Here is a 16,487-nt window from a genome sequence, read left to right on the forward strand (position 1 = left end):
AGTGTTGCTAGTATAATGCTACAAGAACTACAGTAAAAGTTTCATATGTCTTCTTTATGAAATGAAAACAATATCTCTTCGATAGGTTGAGGAGTGAGTACCCTAAGGCCCCGTTTGGATCATTGGAATTGAATTCCATCCTAATAATCATAATTTAGACACAAATTAATTAAGCTAATATAATTGTATGTGGAATATAGTTGTATATTATAGTTGGTGATATGGGAGAGATACTTATATGTTGCACTTCTACTATAGAGAAGCGAGTCTAAGAGCGTGCTATAAGAATTGAATTCCATTCTAATAACCATAATCTATAGAATCAATTTCCATCTCCCACCCCATGAATTTAAGATAGGCTTATATCTAAACTTTGGAAAGTTGTGGAATGCCATATTCCAACATAAATTAGCCTACTTCATTAAATAGATTCCAATTCCTTCAAAATGAAGGGACCCAAACGGGACCTAAAGGAATATGGCTTAAAATTCGACTATATATCCTAAAGATCCAGTTGACAAAAAAAAACAGAGAGAAAATTCACCATTTGGCATCCATTTAATATGGAATCAACCGGCGCAAGCAAAACGGCAAATTACATTGATTATTGTTTGGTAGAGGATCAAAACTTATTTGGAGCATCTATACATATATGGTCTAGCATCTTTGGTGCAAATACAAGGCATTGGTTGTGCATTGTGATAATTCCATATCAACAAGAGCAGATGGGTCCTTAAAAACAGGCAGCAATTTAAGCAGTCAAGGCTGCTAAATATCTCTGCTTCGATTTGCATGAGCCAAGCACCAACAAAGCTCTCACCGCGATTGAAGGTGTCAACGAACCATGGAAAAAGAAAAATAAATCCGAAGAAAGGAAAGGGAAAATCTGAAAAGAAAATAAATAGGAGAGAGAAGCTGGCTGTTCCGCTATATTCTAACTTCCCCGCAGCTCTCTCGCTCGCTCACGCTCTCTCTCCTCACCATTTTTGCTCCTGCCGAGAGCTCTCCCCGAGCTCCGCAAGCTCTCTCGCCATGGCGAAGACCACATGCAAGCAGTGCTACCGCCGCTTCGCCAGCCCCCGTGCCCTCGCGGGCCACATGCGCTCGCACTCCATCGCCGCAGCCCAGGCGGCGGCGGCGGCTGATGCGGCTGCGGCGGCAGCCGTGAAGCAGCAGATCTCCTCGGCGTCCTCCGCATCGACCTCCTTCGCCGCCGCGGACGAAGACTCCGGCTTCAAGATGCCCGCTTCCACCTACGGTCTCCGGGAGAACCCGAAGCGCAGCCTGCGCGTGGCCGATGCCGCCTTCTCGGATCACGAGAGCGAGGCCGAGTCCACCCCGCCGCACGCCAAGCGCGTGAACGCCGCCGCAGCCTGGGGCGAGGCGGAGCCGGTGAGCTCGCTCTCGGAGGTGGCCACCCCGGAGGAGGACGTGGCGCTGTCCCTCATGATGCTCTCCCGCGACTCCTGGCCGTCGGGCGCGTTCGACGGGGACGACTACTCCGACGACGGGAGCGACGACGGCTACGCGCCCCCCGCTCCCCTCCCGCCGGCGCGGGCCCCCGCCCGGGCGCCGGTGGAGAAGCGGACGCAGTTCCAGTGCGTCGCGTGTAAGAAGGTGTTCCGCTCCTACCAGGCGCTCGGCGGGCACCGCGCCAGCAACGTACGCGGCGGCCGGGGCGGGTGCTGCGCGCCTCCCGTGGCTCCCCCTCCTCCCCCGCAGCCCCAGCCGCCGGTGCCGCTGCCATTCCCGGAGCACCACGATGGGGACGGGGACATGGACGCGAAGCAGCAGCCGCGCGAGTGCCCCCACTGCTACCGCGTGTTCGCCTCGGGGCAGGCCCTGGGCGGCCACAAGCGGTCCCATGTGTGCGGCGCCGCGGCCGCGCAGGCATCAACCGCCACCGCCACCGCCACCGCAGCCGCCTCGACCTCCTCCGCCGCCCCTCCGTCCCCGATCAACAACCCCGGCATGATCGATCTGAACGTGGCGCCGCCGTCGGAGGAGGTGGAGCTCTCTGCCGTGTCAGATCCCCGCTTCAATCCGGTCGCTTGAAGCAGCCAACAATCAGGCAGGCAGGCAGGCAGGCAGATTAGCGACATCATAATGGATAATTCCAATGCCGGAGGTGAATCGAGGTGAGAAGATAAATCCATGAAAACTAAAAAAATCCCCTAAAAAAATTGAAAAAAAACAGATGTGAAAAAAGCAGCATCTTGTGTAGGTATAATGGTAGCTCGCTTCTACCCTTTTGCAATTTCATTGATTTTGTATCTATTCACAATGCTCTGTCGTTGCTGGTGTTAATTCCGTTTCCTGTTTGAAGCGACTGGGATTGTGGAATAGATTATCAGTATGAGCAGCAAGCAAATCTAGCATGACGCCGAGGCAAATCAGCAATGGGGAAAGAGGTAGCTTTAGCCATTGCTTTCTGTTGCATTCCCCGTATGCTATGCGCTTCGCCGAATATCCACGGCATTCCCCATTGAACGCTAGCTAGCAGCAGACCGGGAGCAAAAGCCCCATGGACTCTAGCAAACGCAGCGGGAGCAAGCAACAAGCAAGCAGCTCGCTTTTCCACTGCAGCCTAGTGCTGAAAGCCACACCGGCAACGCCTAGTACCACTGGCTGCTGCTTCTGCAACTTTGTTTTGTTTTGCTGCTGCCTTTTCCTCTCCTTTTGCCTTCCGGCTCGGCAGCACGCAGCACGGCAGCAGTGCCACCTGCATGCGCCGTTCCTTCCACTGCTGGTATGAACAGGGCAGAACAGCGCCTCGTGCCCTGCCCCCCCTCTGCCTGCTGCTTCCATCGCAGCCCTGCTCGCTTCCTGTTCCGCCCCCTGCCGCCCGTCCCTCTCTCTCCCGCTGCGAGTGGGCCCGCCTCACGGTCGGCTAGCATCCTGGCAGAATTGATTTCGTATATACGTAGACCAGACACGGATACGGTGTGCCAGTATCCGTGTGTATAATAATACTACTAGCAGTATTCGTGTACGACGACGCGATGATGATCAGCCAGCAGCCAGGGTGAAACGGCACACGGTTTTGTAGGACTCGCCCTCCACGATTGGAGGGCAGGCGGTTGGGGCCTCGCCCCACCGGCGGTGGCCACGTGGCGCACCCCTCCTTTCTGGTCCTTCCATTCCGTCGTCCCCTGTGGCTGCGGGCAGCAAGTACAGAGGAATTTTGGCAGGCCGGGGACGGTCATTATCCTGCGGGATTATTCCTTAACACGGGGGGATTAGCGCGCCTGGTTTACTGCGCGCGCAGCATTTCTGACGCCGGCGGGTGGGCCCGGGCCTGCCTTCCTGCCTGCCTGTCCGCCGTATCTGGGGATTCTGGGGAAGCTGGAGGAGGGGGGGCGCGCCGCCCGAGGCGGATCGCGCGGGCGAAACGGTTGGTGCACGCGCGGCTGGGCGCGTCCGTGGGGGCGGTGTGCGGATGACGCGCGGGCCCGGAGTGCGGGCCGGGCCGCCGGGGTGGGCGCGGCCGCACTGGGCGCGCGTGGACCCAGCGCCGGGTTCGGGCGACGGGGGACGTGGTGGGGCCGGGATAAAGCGTGGGTGTCGTGGGGCACGCGTGACGTGGCGGCACCGTCATGCATGGCCGTCGGATCCTGATTGGACGGGCCGGTGATGGCGACCCGAGTCCCCGAGCTTTTGGGCCGCGTCCCTGTCAGCAGCCGTCGAGTCACTTCGGCGCCGTCCGTCCGGTTGCCGGTTGTGTGGAAATGGACACCGCAATCCGCCGATCCCCACACTGCCGCGGTCCGGTGCGACGGTTCCTCACTATTCCATACGCCGTCTTGTGATCTTGTCTACAGCAGCAATGCAGGAGTACGGAGTAGACTGCTGCACGAGTGCTGACATTATTTGTTCATATGCGGTTGAATTCTGGTAAGTTTCTGGCAATTTTGTTTTTACTCGACCCGCAATTTTTTTTTTGTTTTTACTCGAAGGTAACCCGTGCTCGAGAGAGTCGATAGATGACAATGTGGACGGGTCACGGTCCGTGGCAGGGAGGAACGGGTGCTCCAATATCAACGGTTTCACTTTTGGCCGGCCGTGTCTAGCGAATGCTCAACCCGTGCATGTATGGTGCATGGTGTGGTTGCTGGGTGTCCTATTCCTGCTCCCCGATGGAAATCCCAGTGCAGGGCCGGAAAATTCTCGCTTGCTTTGGAAATCCCAGTACGACTGTAGGAGTAGTAGCATCTATTGGAAGTGCACGGTTTGGGGCATGGTAGAGCTAACACCTAGCGACCTATGACCAACCTGTGTCTGTTCTTTCTCTGGCCCAGCAAATGAAGTGTGTGTAGGTGCTCGGCAGGTTCCATACATGCACGCGTGATTCGACCGGTTTGTTTTTGTAAAGTCGCTCACACGGGTCGCATGGCATCATGGCTAGGTGGTAGTGGAGTCTGATGCATGTATGGTTCTTCGATCCAGTGCTAGCTTAGCCAGATGATATGATAGTATATAGCAGCATCTCTGCAAGCCGTGAACGTCTGAAGGCTAGGAGCCTAGAACCGGGGAGCACTGCACCAGCGAGCGGGACAGTGACAGTGTCGTATCTTGTCACGCTTTTGCCGTCTCTCTGTCGCCGTTGGGACGCCCGGCAGGCACCGAAGACCACCTTCCGTAGACCGTAGGTCTTTTATTAAGCCACTGCTTAACTAACTACGGAGTAGTCCTCTACAAACTCCATTTTCCTGCTGATACGCTCCTAGAGTGGGTTGCTTGGTGATATGATACTGCATCCTATGCCCTTTGGTTTTGCTTTTCCCAGCCGTTCAAGCCTGGTACTAGCATTCAAACTGCTGGTAGCAGTAGAGGAGCACGTGCACGTACGCATTGACGGATCGTCGAGTGGCCTATTAGCCCCAGTAACCAAAGCCACACCGTTCGGGCTCTATCACTGTGCCTCTCGAGTCTCAACTAGTAGCTACAGCCTGCAAAGGTTGCCAGAAAAGACACCCGCCGAGCAAATCCGTACGTCCGAATGATGCTTCGCGGGCATGCATATCTGCTGTTCCGTCCGCTCGCCAATCGGCTACAGGAAATGTGTAGCGTAGTACCCTGGCATTTACGCCGGCCGTGAATCGCCAGAGTGTTGTGTGTCTACGAGAGAGCTTGCAAGTCTTGCCTCACAGGAGAAAGATGGATCATGGATCCGCAGTGAATGAGGGCATGCTGATGACGACGACGCAGTGTGCACTGAATTACGGATGGCCTGCCGCTCCGTCGTCACTCGTCCGTCCTCTCAGATACTGGAGTAGCATCTTTGTGCTCCCAAAAATCACTGGAGTACTGGCCGGCAGTAACAAACCTGCATTTGCACTTGCTCCTGCACCCGCATTTTACCTCCCAATTACCATGCTGCTACACGCCAACGTACACTGAATGCAGATTCATATCACCTGTTTGCTACTGCCAGCGGAACCAAATAAACCACCGTCCCATCCGTCCGTTTGTTCTGTAGCATGCAAGTAATAGCAAGACAAGAGACGAGTAGTAGCTTCCAAATCGCGAGGTGCAGAGAATGCCATGCACGTTTGTTCCTTTGGTCTAGACAGAAAGAAAGTGTCAAACACGGAAGAGCGACAGGGCAAAGCACGGCAAAGGCAGGAAGCATCTCTGATCGGAGTTGGGAAGGGGGGGCTGCGCAGCGGCAGGAAATGGAATTATTCCGTCTTGAATTGGACGTAGCCACGAGCCACTCGCATGCAGCACAGCAGGAAATGACCAGACGCGTCGAGCCTGCTCTCCTCTGACGAATCGAGACTTCGGCGAACACAATGACAGGTCAGTAGGGCATGGTCAATGTATCTAGAACAAGTGATCTTTATGGGTGGGCCTTGTGACAGCAGGCCTCTATTGCTACAATGCTGAGCCCAGATGGTCTATATTATGTGGGGCCCACCAAGCATCCAAAGCCCAACCGTCTCCTTCTACCTCCTCCCTCCCGTCCCTCCCTGCTTCGTACACCAGCGCCGCCGCCCCGTCCTCCTCTCTTTCACCTGCCCCGGTGCCCCTCCCTTCCCCCGACCTCCCTAGCTCCCTCGCAGTGGCCTTCCCTCCGCTCAAATGGAGCCCCAAGCACCAAGCAAATCGGCCTTCCTCCGCTGGATCGAGCGCCAAGCACCAAACTCATAGATCCAGCGGCACCTTGGCTTGGGCCTCCACTGCGGCGGGAGCAGCAACGTCACGGGAGAGATCCGCCCGCAGCACGCCGCCCCATCTCGCCCCCTCCGGCGAAATCGAAGCGCCCACCTCTAAATCGAACGCCTCGACCTTGACGGACTTCGTTGCTGGCTCGGCCCGGCCGTGAGCGTGGCCTCGGCGGCGTTGTGCGGCAGCTTACGCCTGTTCTAGAACGCCGCGGTACTTGCATAAGTCGTTCGCGTCCAGGGCCTGCGCCGCCGCCGCCAGCGGCGCGGCCGGATCCGGTGGCTGCAGTCCTTCCTCAGCTCACGGTGGTGGCGCGAGATGGGCGTGCAGTTGAGAGAGTGAGAAGACGGTGAGAGAACATTTGTTTATTGCTTATGGCCGGGTTTTAGCACTACCACCTTCACAATGGTGAGCCAGGCCGTATAGGTCAGTAAAGATCACTTTTTCTCCCCACTGCCCTAAGGCTCAGCTACTCCTGCTGTACTCGGCTCATCAGCTCATCGCCTCGTTGCGATAGAGATCGTATTCGACTATTCGTAGCTGTAGGTAGCATCATGAGGCGCAGACCTCGTACGCGACAAAGCTAGCCATGCAATGCATGTGCCTGCTACGCGGAACAGCTAGAGCTAACTACGGTGAGCTGCAGCCTGCAAGCCCTGCACCTGCAGGCTTGCAATTGGAATGCATCGCATCCACGCTTTGGCTTTGCTCTGAGCCTCTGATGCTCTCCTCTCTGGGCGCTACAGAGCAGGGTAGAGCTCAACTTGATGTTCTGCCAGATCAGGGCAACGAGCATGTGCATGCTCCGCTCCAGCCTCCGGGGGTAGATGCGAATGATTTCGCTTCCGTAGGCTTCTAAACGTCGTGGCTGTCGAGTGTCGTCTTGGGCTATTGGCAAGTCTCATACGATGTGAAAGGTCTTGCAGAGGCATTGCGCAACGCAATGGAGTACTCCTACAGAGGGCTGGTTGCCTTGCTTTGCCTTCAGAACTGGTTTACAGGCCAAACCCGAAATGCTCATCATTGCTCACGCTCAAGAGTCAGAGGCAACAACAAAACACTGAAAAGATGCCGGACGTGCAAAAATTTGGATCTGTATCCTACGTTTTACTGAAGACTTCAGTCTGAGGTAAAAAGGTGTGATCGCGGGTTCTCCGCGAATTACTAGACCAGCAAAAGAATTGTTGCATAACTAAATATTTTGTGCGACTAGCAAACGATCAATGTATCTGCAGAATCCAAATCTTGTTCTAATTTCTCTAAAGAATCTGAATATGTGATTAATAACCATCACTTACAAGAAGTGGACATAGTAAAGATTATCTAAGTTTTTTTTTGCTAGACAGTTTGCATCTTGTTTCGTTAAAAAAAAAAGTTTGCATCAGTGTTCTCATCAAAAGGGCTCGCGACGTGACGCTTCTTGGAGAGAATACCGTTTTTAGCCCAATAAGGCACAAACTGCTATTTGGGCTTGAGCCTGTTATGGCGGCAGGTGTCGAGCGCAATAAGGCCCAAACTGCTACTTGAGCTTGCCAAAGTTGGTTTCGTTGGGCTGACGGCTGGCATATATACGGTCGGTATGCGACACGCGTCCCACCCAAAGCCTACTCGCCTACTCGCCTCCGTCCCAACAGGACTCTCCGTCTCTCCGCCGCCGCTCTGATTGCGATGGGTATGGTAGCGTCGTTGCTGCGACGCTATGCCTCTGCTAAGCCGATCGCGCGGTACGAGGAGGGGACGGGAGAGTACAAGGTGATGTCCTTCAAGGAGGAGAGACTCGGGCCAGCAGATCTGGACGCGCGCGGCGACCGGTGCATGTCGACTGCTCGGCGCCGGCGAGGGTGGAGTTTCGCCGTCTCATGGGGCTTCGAGGAGGCGGCTTACTCCTATGTCCTCGCCGAAAACTGTAGGTTGTGTTTGTCCCCTTACAGCCCGTCTCTGATTACAATTACCGATCACTCCTAATTTGATGCAGGGAGAAAAGCAGCACTCGTATTCAGCGAGCAGGCCGCCTACGACCTCCAGGTTTGCTTCGCGCCATGGTTAATTTTGATCTGGAACAAACTTGATCGCGTCACGATGGATGAGCCACTGCAACATTATTACTGACCCACCTGCCGATTGGTTTGCGACCTGCAGTTTAGCGATGAACGTGAACTAAATGCGGCATCCGCGCTTCTACGATCCGCCAGGTGCTACATGCAGATTGAAGACAAAGGTAGGCACTGAAGATGTTTGCTGCAATTTTGGTGTTTATCTGTGCAATGACGCCGCCCTCGATCTCGCGCAGAGGAGGGGGAGGTTGCTGCCACTAAGCATGCGTTGGAGAAGGCCGTCGCATTGCTGGTCAAGAAAAACCATCTGTGTTTGGCTGCCACGGGTTGCGTGGAGCTTGCACAGTTCTACATGTTGCATCAACAGCTGCAAAATGCTCTGGATTCCTATGAACAAGCCGCAGATTATTATGGTGCCTATCGGCGAGCCAACCGGTACTGCAGATTCAAAGCTAATATGGTCAGATTTATGTTGGCCAACGAAGAGATGCTTCGTGTCAACGGGGTGCTGCCCATTAAGGACGATAAAAGAAGGTTCATCAAGTCATCTGATCCTGATTGGCGTACGCAAGTGCGCAAATTGTTCATGTCAACCAGTGTAATACAATCCTGGATGTAGGGATTACTTCATGGTTATGTTGGTTTTACTACTTTTGTAACTTTTTACCACTTAGTTGAACTTATGCCACCACTTTATTTTTTTAAGATAAAGGATAAAATCTGCCAACTATATCCACATGGTGGATATATACAACCAAGGGTTATAAAGAGTTCTTAAACTCTATCTAAAAAGTGAGGAGCTCAAAGATAAAGGAAAGAAAATTCTAAAACAAAGAAAGATAATTGGAAGACTAAGCTTCAATCTTCTTTATCCATGTTTCAACCTTGCGTTGTCATTATGCAGCACCAATCCATAACATCTCTCGTTTGCTTAGAAACTTGAGGTCGGATTCATCCTGCTAGAAAAAATATCTTCTATTGCTCGCCAAACCTTGTCGTATAGAAATTATAGAAACAAACTCCGCCAAGGTAATGAATAAGGCGATGCCTTCAAGAAGGACACGACATCGAAGATGCTGTTGCCGCCCATCCGGCGAGCTGAGAACCACCAAACCTTGCATAAAGCACCACAACAAACGTATCAAAGAAGGACGATGCCCAACAACAACACCGTTGCTGACATCGACACAACAGTCCAGTAAAGATTTCATTCAAAGCTCTTGCACGACCACATCATCACCACGACAAGAAGTCCATCGACTACCACGCCACTAGGGAGGACGCGGAGAGGTCAAGCCTTGCAAGCATAGCCAACACTACCCATCTACTAGTGTGAAGGATCTGCTGACGACATCCCACAACCAAGGAGCACAAGCATCGAAGCCAGCACCAGTCGCCATACACCCGCTGTCCAGCCAGCACCGGTGTTGCACCCAAGCACAGCCGTCTTCACCAAGCTCGGTTGACCGTCCACCTCGCATGACACTGCCACCAAGCCCCGTCTACCCGCCAACCCCCAGGCCGCTACCATCGCTGCATTGAGCCAGGTCATCCGACGGTGTTGCCAAATTTGGCAACATCGGATCCAACGAGTTTTGGGCCAACCAGCTTTCGGTAGGAGGTTATGATGATGGCAGCCTCCAGGTTGGGTCGTCACCACGCCACCGAAGGACACACTGCAGCCGTGCTGCCAGAAAGCCAAGGAGCAAGAGTGGTAGATTCGAGCGAGGGACCACCGGTTCCACCCGCGGCATGGTCAGAACCGTGCCACCTTGCCTGCAGCGACGTACGCACACAACTCCGGCCAAAATCCCTGTTGCCGCTTTCCTCACGGTGATGATGAGGAGGAGGTGGAGAAGAGGGTGTTTTGGGAAAGGGATACGCTGAGAAAGGCCTTCAGGCCAGGTCATCGCCGCGTTGCGAGGGACACACCGCAGCCGTGCCGCTAAAGAGCCAAGAGTAGGAGCGGCAAATTTGAGCGTGGGATCGTTGTATCCATCCGCGGCATTGCTGGAACCGCGCTAGGTGACCCTTTGGGTCCTTTATATAGAGGAGTGTGGGAGGTGGCAATTTGCCTCCAAACCCCTAGTGGGTACATTATTTACAAGAAGGTACCTGGACTTTTTACATAAGGCCCATTATCTTCATGAGCTAGGCCACTCCCCCAACACAAACATTATAAGCAGAGTAAACAAGATAAACATCAGAGATCTACTGCAGCGGTCCTACGACATCGTGGTTCCAATCTTACATGCGTTCATGGGTGCGAACGTAACCCTTGTCTTCCTGCATTCTCCGGAGTATGGTTCTTATCTTGATCCGTACTCTAGTATGTAGTCTTCATCCCCCTGTGTACTCCGTTCTTCATCCTGATGTGTACTCCGTGTATAACCTTGTGACCTTCATATTTTTGGGAGTAGTCTTCATCCTCATTTATATGCCTTATCATACCCATTGTCCTAATATGTGCTTCTCCTCACGTACCTCTGCTGGTATTCCTTCATCGTCGTGAGTGCTCCTGCAGCTTTCTCCAAAAAAAATATTCAACGAGGGTGGTATGAGTACACGAGGTACTTAGCAAGTCCCAACCATTGGGTTTAGGTAAGGTAAGGGTTTGTGGGCTGCATGCAAGGGGTTATTGGTGGAATATGCAATATTGGAGGTAGATATTTGTAAAAAAAGAGGTTCGGGCACTGGGGGAGAATTCTCCCTTCCTGCTAGTTTCGGATTTTTAGGCCAGCACAGTGTCACTAGCACGGCTTCCTATCACCGGTTCCTTACGCGAGTTCCCACAACAATCTCTTTATAAGCACTAATCATATACACCTCACCATAAACGGTTGCCCAACACCAAGGACGTGGCTATTCGAATAGATTCATACACTCTGAAGAGGTCATACACTTTACCCACATGGTGTCACTATCTAGATCGTCAACAGCTTCACCGAGATCCCATACCCGTCGGCTTCTCCCTATACTATTACCGACAAAATGTCGGGGCCTTAGGTTAACAAAGTATCACAAAGATAAATAATGGCCAATATAAATGGATCACATAGATCGAAAACCTAGAGGTACCACCGCCTATGGACCTAAGCCAGACTTACGGGAGAACACACAACACCCTAGGTCATCTCGTGACGCCTCGTTGCCTACTCCAGCCTCCAGGTATTAGTAAGGTTCCAACTTAACCCGCAAGATCAAGACTTCCCATTAAGCATGTTGTTGCACAAGGGTGATCAGGTGAGATGTCTAACAAACCGGTCCTTATGGTGCTAGGGTAAGATCTCCAATGAGGACACCCACACAAGATTGTCTCCACCCACAGGTTAACCTTCGCAGGCACCTAGCCTCCCTGGTGTAAAATGGCACAAAGTATCCTAAGGCACACAACACAAGCAACTCTAGTACGTCCACACAGTACAATACTAGATCATCACGCTCATACCGTAGAAAGGGGTATTACCGTTCACATAATAAGTGCAATTTTAAGCGGCGATGTTCCATGACATGCCGGTGGTAGGCTTAGGGTAAACGGTCAATATACTCCGTAGCCAGCTATAGAATAGGATATTCTGTAGCCAGTGCACGTGGCATGTGGTGATTGGCCATCCCGCTCGTTCGCGCGAGACCATCAATCTAATATCACGCAAGCCAGTAAACGAGCTGTTCGTGCGAGCTACGAGCCGTTCGTGCGAGCCAGTAAATTAACGCCAGGAAGCCATGCTCAGAGCCATGAACGGCCAGCAACGTCAAAACGGCCGCCACAGCACAAATCAGGATCCGGCGTTTTGAACTAATCAGGATCCGGCGTCAAAACAGCCTGATTTAGCCCAGGATTGAACTAACCAGTGCAACGGCACAGCACAAATTAATTCCCCTGCTCAGATCCGCCGCCAGAGCACCATGGCCGCCGCCACCTACTGCTCAGATCCGGCATCCTTGGCCATCCTCCGCCACCCAATGTGCCATGCAGCCCCACCACATCCCGTTTCCCACGCAGGCCCGCGCATGCAGTCGCCGGGAGATCACGCCGCCGGCACTCCTGCCGCGTTCGTGCGGGGGGCCGCTGGTGGGTTGGAGCCGACTTCCCCGAGCCGCTGCTGTTGGACGGAACAGAGCTGTTACGACATTGATTGGCTTCACTCAATCAGCGCGAGGTGCTCGGATGAATTTGTGGCTGTGGCACTAATTACGGCAGCAGGGTAATCAATCGACAATTAATTGCTGTCGTTAATGGTGAGTCCATCTCCTGTGCATGCAAGAATCCGGAGGTCTCCCTGCAGGTTGAAATTGCATCAGCAGGTTGGGTCTTGCTCCTGCACAATCCGATTCCATGGATGGCGCAACTTCAACACCCACACCGGAGGTGTCCCCTGTACTGCTGATGCCGCAATCGCCGGAGCCGGAGGTAAATGGCGCACAGGTGACTCCTCTCCAACATGTGTCGCCAGAGACGATGGCAACGCCCGATCCGGAGAGGACCTACTTGCATGTGAGTGTGCTGGCTTTTAGTCTTTTCTTCTTGCTGATCCAGGTAAAAGCTAAATGGTGTCGCATGGCTAAATTTCCAAATTCATGTTTTAGGTGACCCCCTTAAAAGGTCTGAAAGTTCAGGACACATTTGAATGAACCTTGATAGTAAAATCCAGGAAACAGTGCTTGGTGCCATTATTCAGAAATTCAGAAATCAGAAACGTCCAGCATGAATTGCATTATGATTATTCATTACCTAGTTGATTCCTGGTATATATATACCTAGCTTTTAGAAATTCAGTAACCAAAGCGTACAGCATGAATTTCATTACATAGTTCATTCCTGATTATGTTATCAGAATTTCAGGAATCTTAGATATGATTGGTTCAGTAATATGCCATGTAGCCCTACTGATGCAGCTGTTGCCCCCTATCTCATCCTAGTGTAGTTTGAAATAATAAAGATTGTGCTCCAAAAATTCTGTAGTAGAGATATGTGTATTTTAGAAGTTGTGGTACTGCCTTTCTGATATGTGTTTTTTTTCCCAGGATCCATTATTCAGAAATTCATAAATCAGAAACGTCCAGCATGAATTGCATTATGATTATTCATTACCTAGTTGATTCCTGGTATATATATACCTAGCTTTCAGAAATTCAGGAACCAAAGCGTACAGCATGAATTTCATTACATAGTTCATTCCTGATTATGTTATCAGAATTTCAGAAATCTTAGATATGATTGGTTCAGTAATATGCCATGTAGCCCTACTGATGCAGCTGTTGTCCCCTATCTCATCCTAGTGTAGTTTGAAATAATAAAGATTGTGCTCCAAACATTCTGTAGTAGAGATATGTGTATTTTAGAAGTTGTGGTACTGCCTTTCTGATATGTGTTTTTTTTCCCAGGATCCCTTGTTGCCAGAGACAATTGTGCCAACCGAGGAGCTGCGTTTTGACAGTAGAGATGAAGCCAAGGAATTTTACAAATTCTATGCGGGCAAGGCAGGGTTTGATGTGCGCATAACCAAGACAAGTAGGAAGACGGTACTGGAGTTGTCGTGCAACAAACAAGGACACTGGGATTACTACAAGCCTGGTGAGGAGAGGGTACGTGAGAAAATGTCAATGAGGTGTGGCTGCAAAGCTTTTGTGAAGATTAAATGGAACCAGAAGAAGGACTATTGGTTCTTTGAGAGGATAAGGTTGGAGCACAATCATCCACTGCATCCCTCGCCGACCGTAACACAGTTCTTGAGGATACAAAAGGACAAGGACCCTATAGTCATGGGTATTGTTGATCAGATGCATAGGTGTGATGCTTCCCACAACACTACAGTAAATGTGCTGGCAGAATTATATGGTGGTCGGCAGAACTTCACGTTCACGGAAATGGATTTGAGAAATAGGTAATGTCTTCAAATGTACTATTGTTGATGTTGTTGTTGAATACATGGAAATCTTTATAATTAAATTGATGTATGTGTTCATGGTTGCAGGAAAGCTGCAACTGCCAGGGAGGAGAGGGAAAATGATATACCAAAGTTGCTTGAGTTCTTCAGGGAAATGAAGGCCCATAATGAGTATTTCTACTATGAGTTGCAGGTAGACAGTGAAAATGTTATCAAGAATGTGTTCTGGAGTCATGCAAGCCAGCGTGCAGAATATATAGATTTTGGAGATGTGGTTACATTCGACACCACATACAAAACAAACATGTATAGCATGCCTTTAGCCATGTTTGTTGGGTCAAACCATCAACTGCAGAATGTCGTGTTTGGGCAAGCATTGTTGCAGGATGAGCAAGCTAACACATTTGAGTGGTTGTTTGGGGCATTCAAAAACTGTATGTCCGGAGGTCGGGACCCACGGTGTATACTTACAGGTGAGGAATGTTTATACACGAATGTCGTGAGTGATACGTAACTTGAAATAATTGGTAACTTTGTCGCATTTACTGTGTTGCAGACCAGGATAGTTCAATGGCGGCAGCGATCAAGAAGGTGTTCAAACAAACACAGCACAGGTTGTGCCGTTGGCACATGCTTAAGAAGTATAAACCAGAGCTGAAAAAACTATACAAGATTCATGATGGTCTGAAGATAAAGCTCGTCACCGTAATCAATCACCCACTTACGCCTACAGAGTTTGAGTTTGCATGGAATGAGTTGGTGGATGAGTATGGCATACGGGAGGATGACACTATTCAGGGACTTTGGGAGAGTAGGAAATTGTGGGTTGCTGCTTATTTCAAGCCCTTGTATTGTGGCAGGATGACCTCTACACAAAGAAGTGAAAGTGTAAATAAGATGATCAAGGGGAGTGGCTTCACAGGACATATGACATGCATGAGTAAATTTGCACGCAGGATGCTAGACTTCATTCAACACACAAATCACACGGCGGGTGGGGAAACGCATTGGTCTCAGGTAATAATGACAGTGTATTCTTTGAAAATATCATTCACCATCGTTTACTAGGGATTAATGTTTTAAGTGGTTGCCCATGAAATAGGCTGGTAACTGGCGGCTGACGTTGCAGCCCTTTGATGGCCATCTTAGCAGAGTGTACACACGAGCCGTGTACAAGAAATACAGGGAAACTTATATTTATAGTACTGCTTTCCGTATTGATCCTCATCCTAACGAGGTTGATGTTTACCTGGTGACGCACACGGATCAGTCATGGCAATATGCTTGGTTTCAACATTCATTCAGAGTGGAGGCTGATGTACGATCCGGTAGATATACATGCGAGTGCAAGACATGGGAGCATACAGGTAAAAATGGTGCAATTTGAAAAAAATTCATCTCAGCATTTCAATGTATATTGTGGCCTGGTGAAATGGTGAAAAAGTAGCACTGATTATGTTTAATTTCATTGTTACAGGCTTGTTCTGCGCCCATCTTATTAAAGCCTTCACGTACCTTCAGATCAACAACATACCTGCAGAGTACATAATGAAGAGATACACGAGGGGTGCAAGAACGATGGTACCGTGGGACAGGCATGACATTGTGACTTCGGTACCGGGTTGTGAGAGCGATCAATACAAAACAAAGAAACTAGTAGAAATTGCGATGGCTGCTGTGAGAGCATGCCGCAAAACAAGTCTTGGGTTCGAGAAAGGCTGTGAGCAGCTGTCTGCATTGGTTGAGTGGGGTGAAAGTATTGCAAAAGGTACAGGAGCATCACATGTGGGGGATCATACAGAAGAACAGAGTGATGTGATCCCGCATACTATAGGTGAACCTGCGGCTAGTTTGGCTGAACAAGATTCAGCAGTTGATACTGCAGTCCAAATTTCGGAGTGTGCACCAAGGGAGGCAAGAACAAAGGGGAGGAAGCGTGGAGGGAGACAGGTTGTTAATGAACATGCAAGTTCCAGTAAGGCACAGGGGCAGCGGACATGTGGATATTGTGGATCTTTGGGTCATTATAGTACGGGGTGTGATTTGAACCCGGATAACATCAATAAGAAACGAGGTGCAGGTGGGAGTTTGCGGGGCAAGATGGGACGGAAGAGGGGGAGACCACCCACAAAAAGGCAACTGGAGGATGAGTTTAATGGTGTTGCATGAGTTGTGTTTACTAATTGGGTGTGTTTGGAACAAATTAATGGTTGTGTTTGGATAATTACTGAATGGCTGTAGGAGATTATTGTGCATCATGAATTTATTATTTCTGATTCCTTCGTGTCTTGAGTATTGTGAACCCACTTGCTATCAGTGATGTTGTTGGCAGCTAAACTGTTGGCAACTAAACTGTGATGTTGTTGGCGCCCAGCTG

General features: G+C 50.7%; 3 protein-coding genes across 3 annotated transcripts; all 3 read left to right on the forward strand.

The window, feature by feature from the left end:
• Positions 1–975: 975 nt before the first annotated feature.
• On the forward strand, positions 976–2,329 carry LOC101758417 (zinc finger protein ZAT1). The gene has a single exon (XM_004953306.3). It carries the CDS (start codon positions 1,033–1,035, stop codon positions 2,053–2,055), a length of 1,023 nt encoding a protein of 340 aa, XP_004953363.1. The 5' UTR covers positions 976–1,032; the 3' UTR covers positions 2,056–2,329.
• A 5,454-nt stretch (positions 2,330–7,783) lies between these two features.
• On the forward strand, positions 7,784–8,927 carry LOC101758828 (alpha-soluble NSF attachment protein). Its single transcript, XM_004953307.2, has 4 exons — positions 7,784–8,074; positions 8,144–8,193; positions 8,308–8,386; positions 8,459–8,927. Exons 1-4 carry the CDS (start codon positions 7,837–7,839, stop codon positions 8,839–8,841), a joined length of 750 nt encoding a protein of 249 aa, XP_004953364.1. The 5' UTR covers positions 7,784–7,836; the 3' UTR covers positions 8,842–8,927.
• Positions 8,928–12,681: 3,754 nt separating this feature from the next.
• Positions 12,682–16,279, forward strand: LOC101783285 (protein FAR1-RELATED SEQUENCE 5). The gene is made up of 6 exons (XM_004955062.1): positions 12,682–12,759; positions 13,608–14,107; positions 14,198–14,544; positions 14,667–14,815; positions 15,213–15,477; positions 15,588–16,279. Exons 1-6 carry the CDS (start codon positions 12,682–12,684, stop codon positions 16,277–16,279), a joined length of 2,031 nt encoding a protein of 676 aa, XP_004955119.1.
• Positions 16,280–16,487: the final 208 nt, after the last annotated feature.

The sequence above is a fragment of the Setaria italica genome, chromosome I (genome assembly GCF_000263155.2).
Source record: "Setaria italica strain Yugu1 chromosome I, Setaria_italica_v2.0, whole genome shotgun sequence".
NCBI classification, from domain to species: Eukaryota; Viridiplantae; Streptophyta; class Magnoliopsida; order Poales; family Poaceae; genus Setaria; species Setaria italica.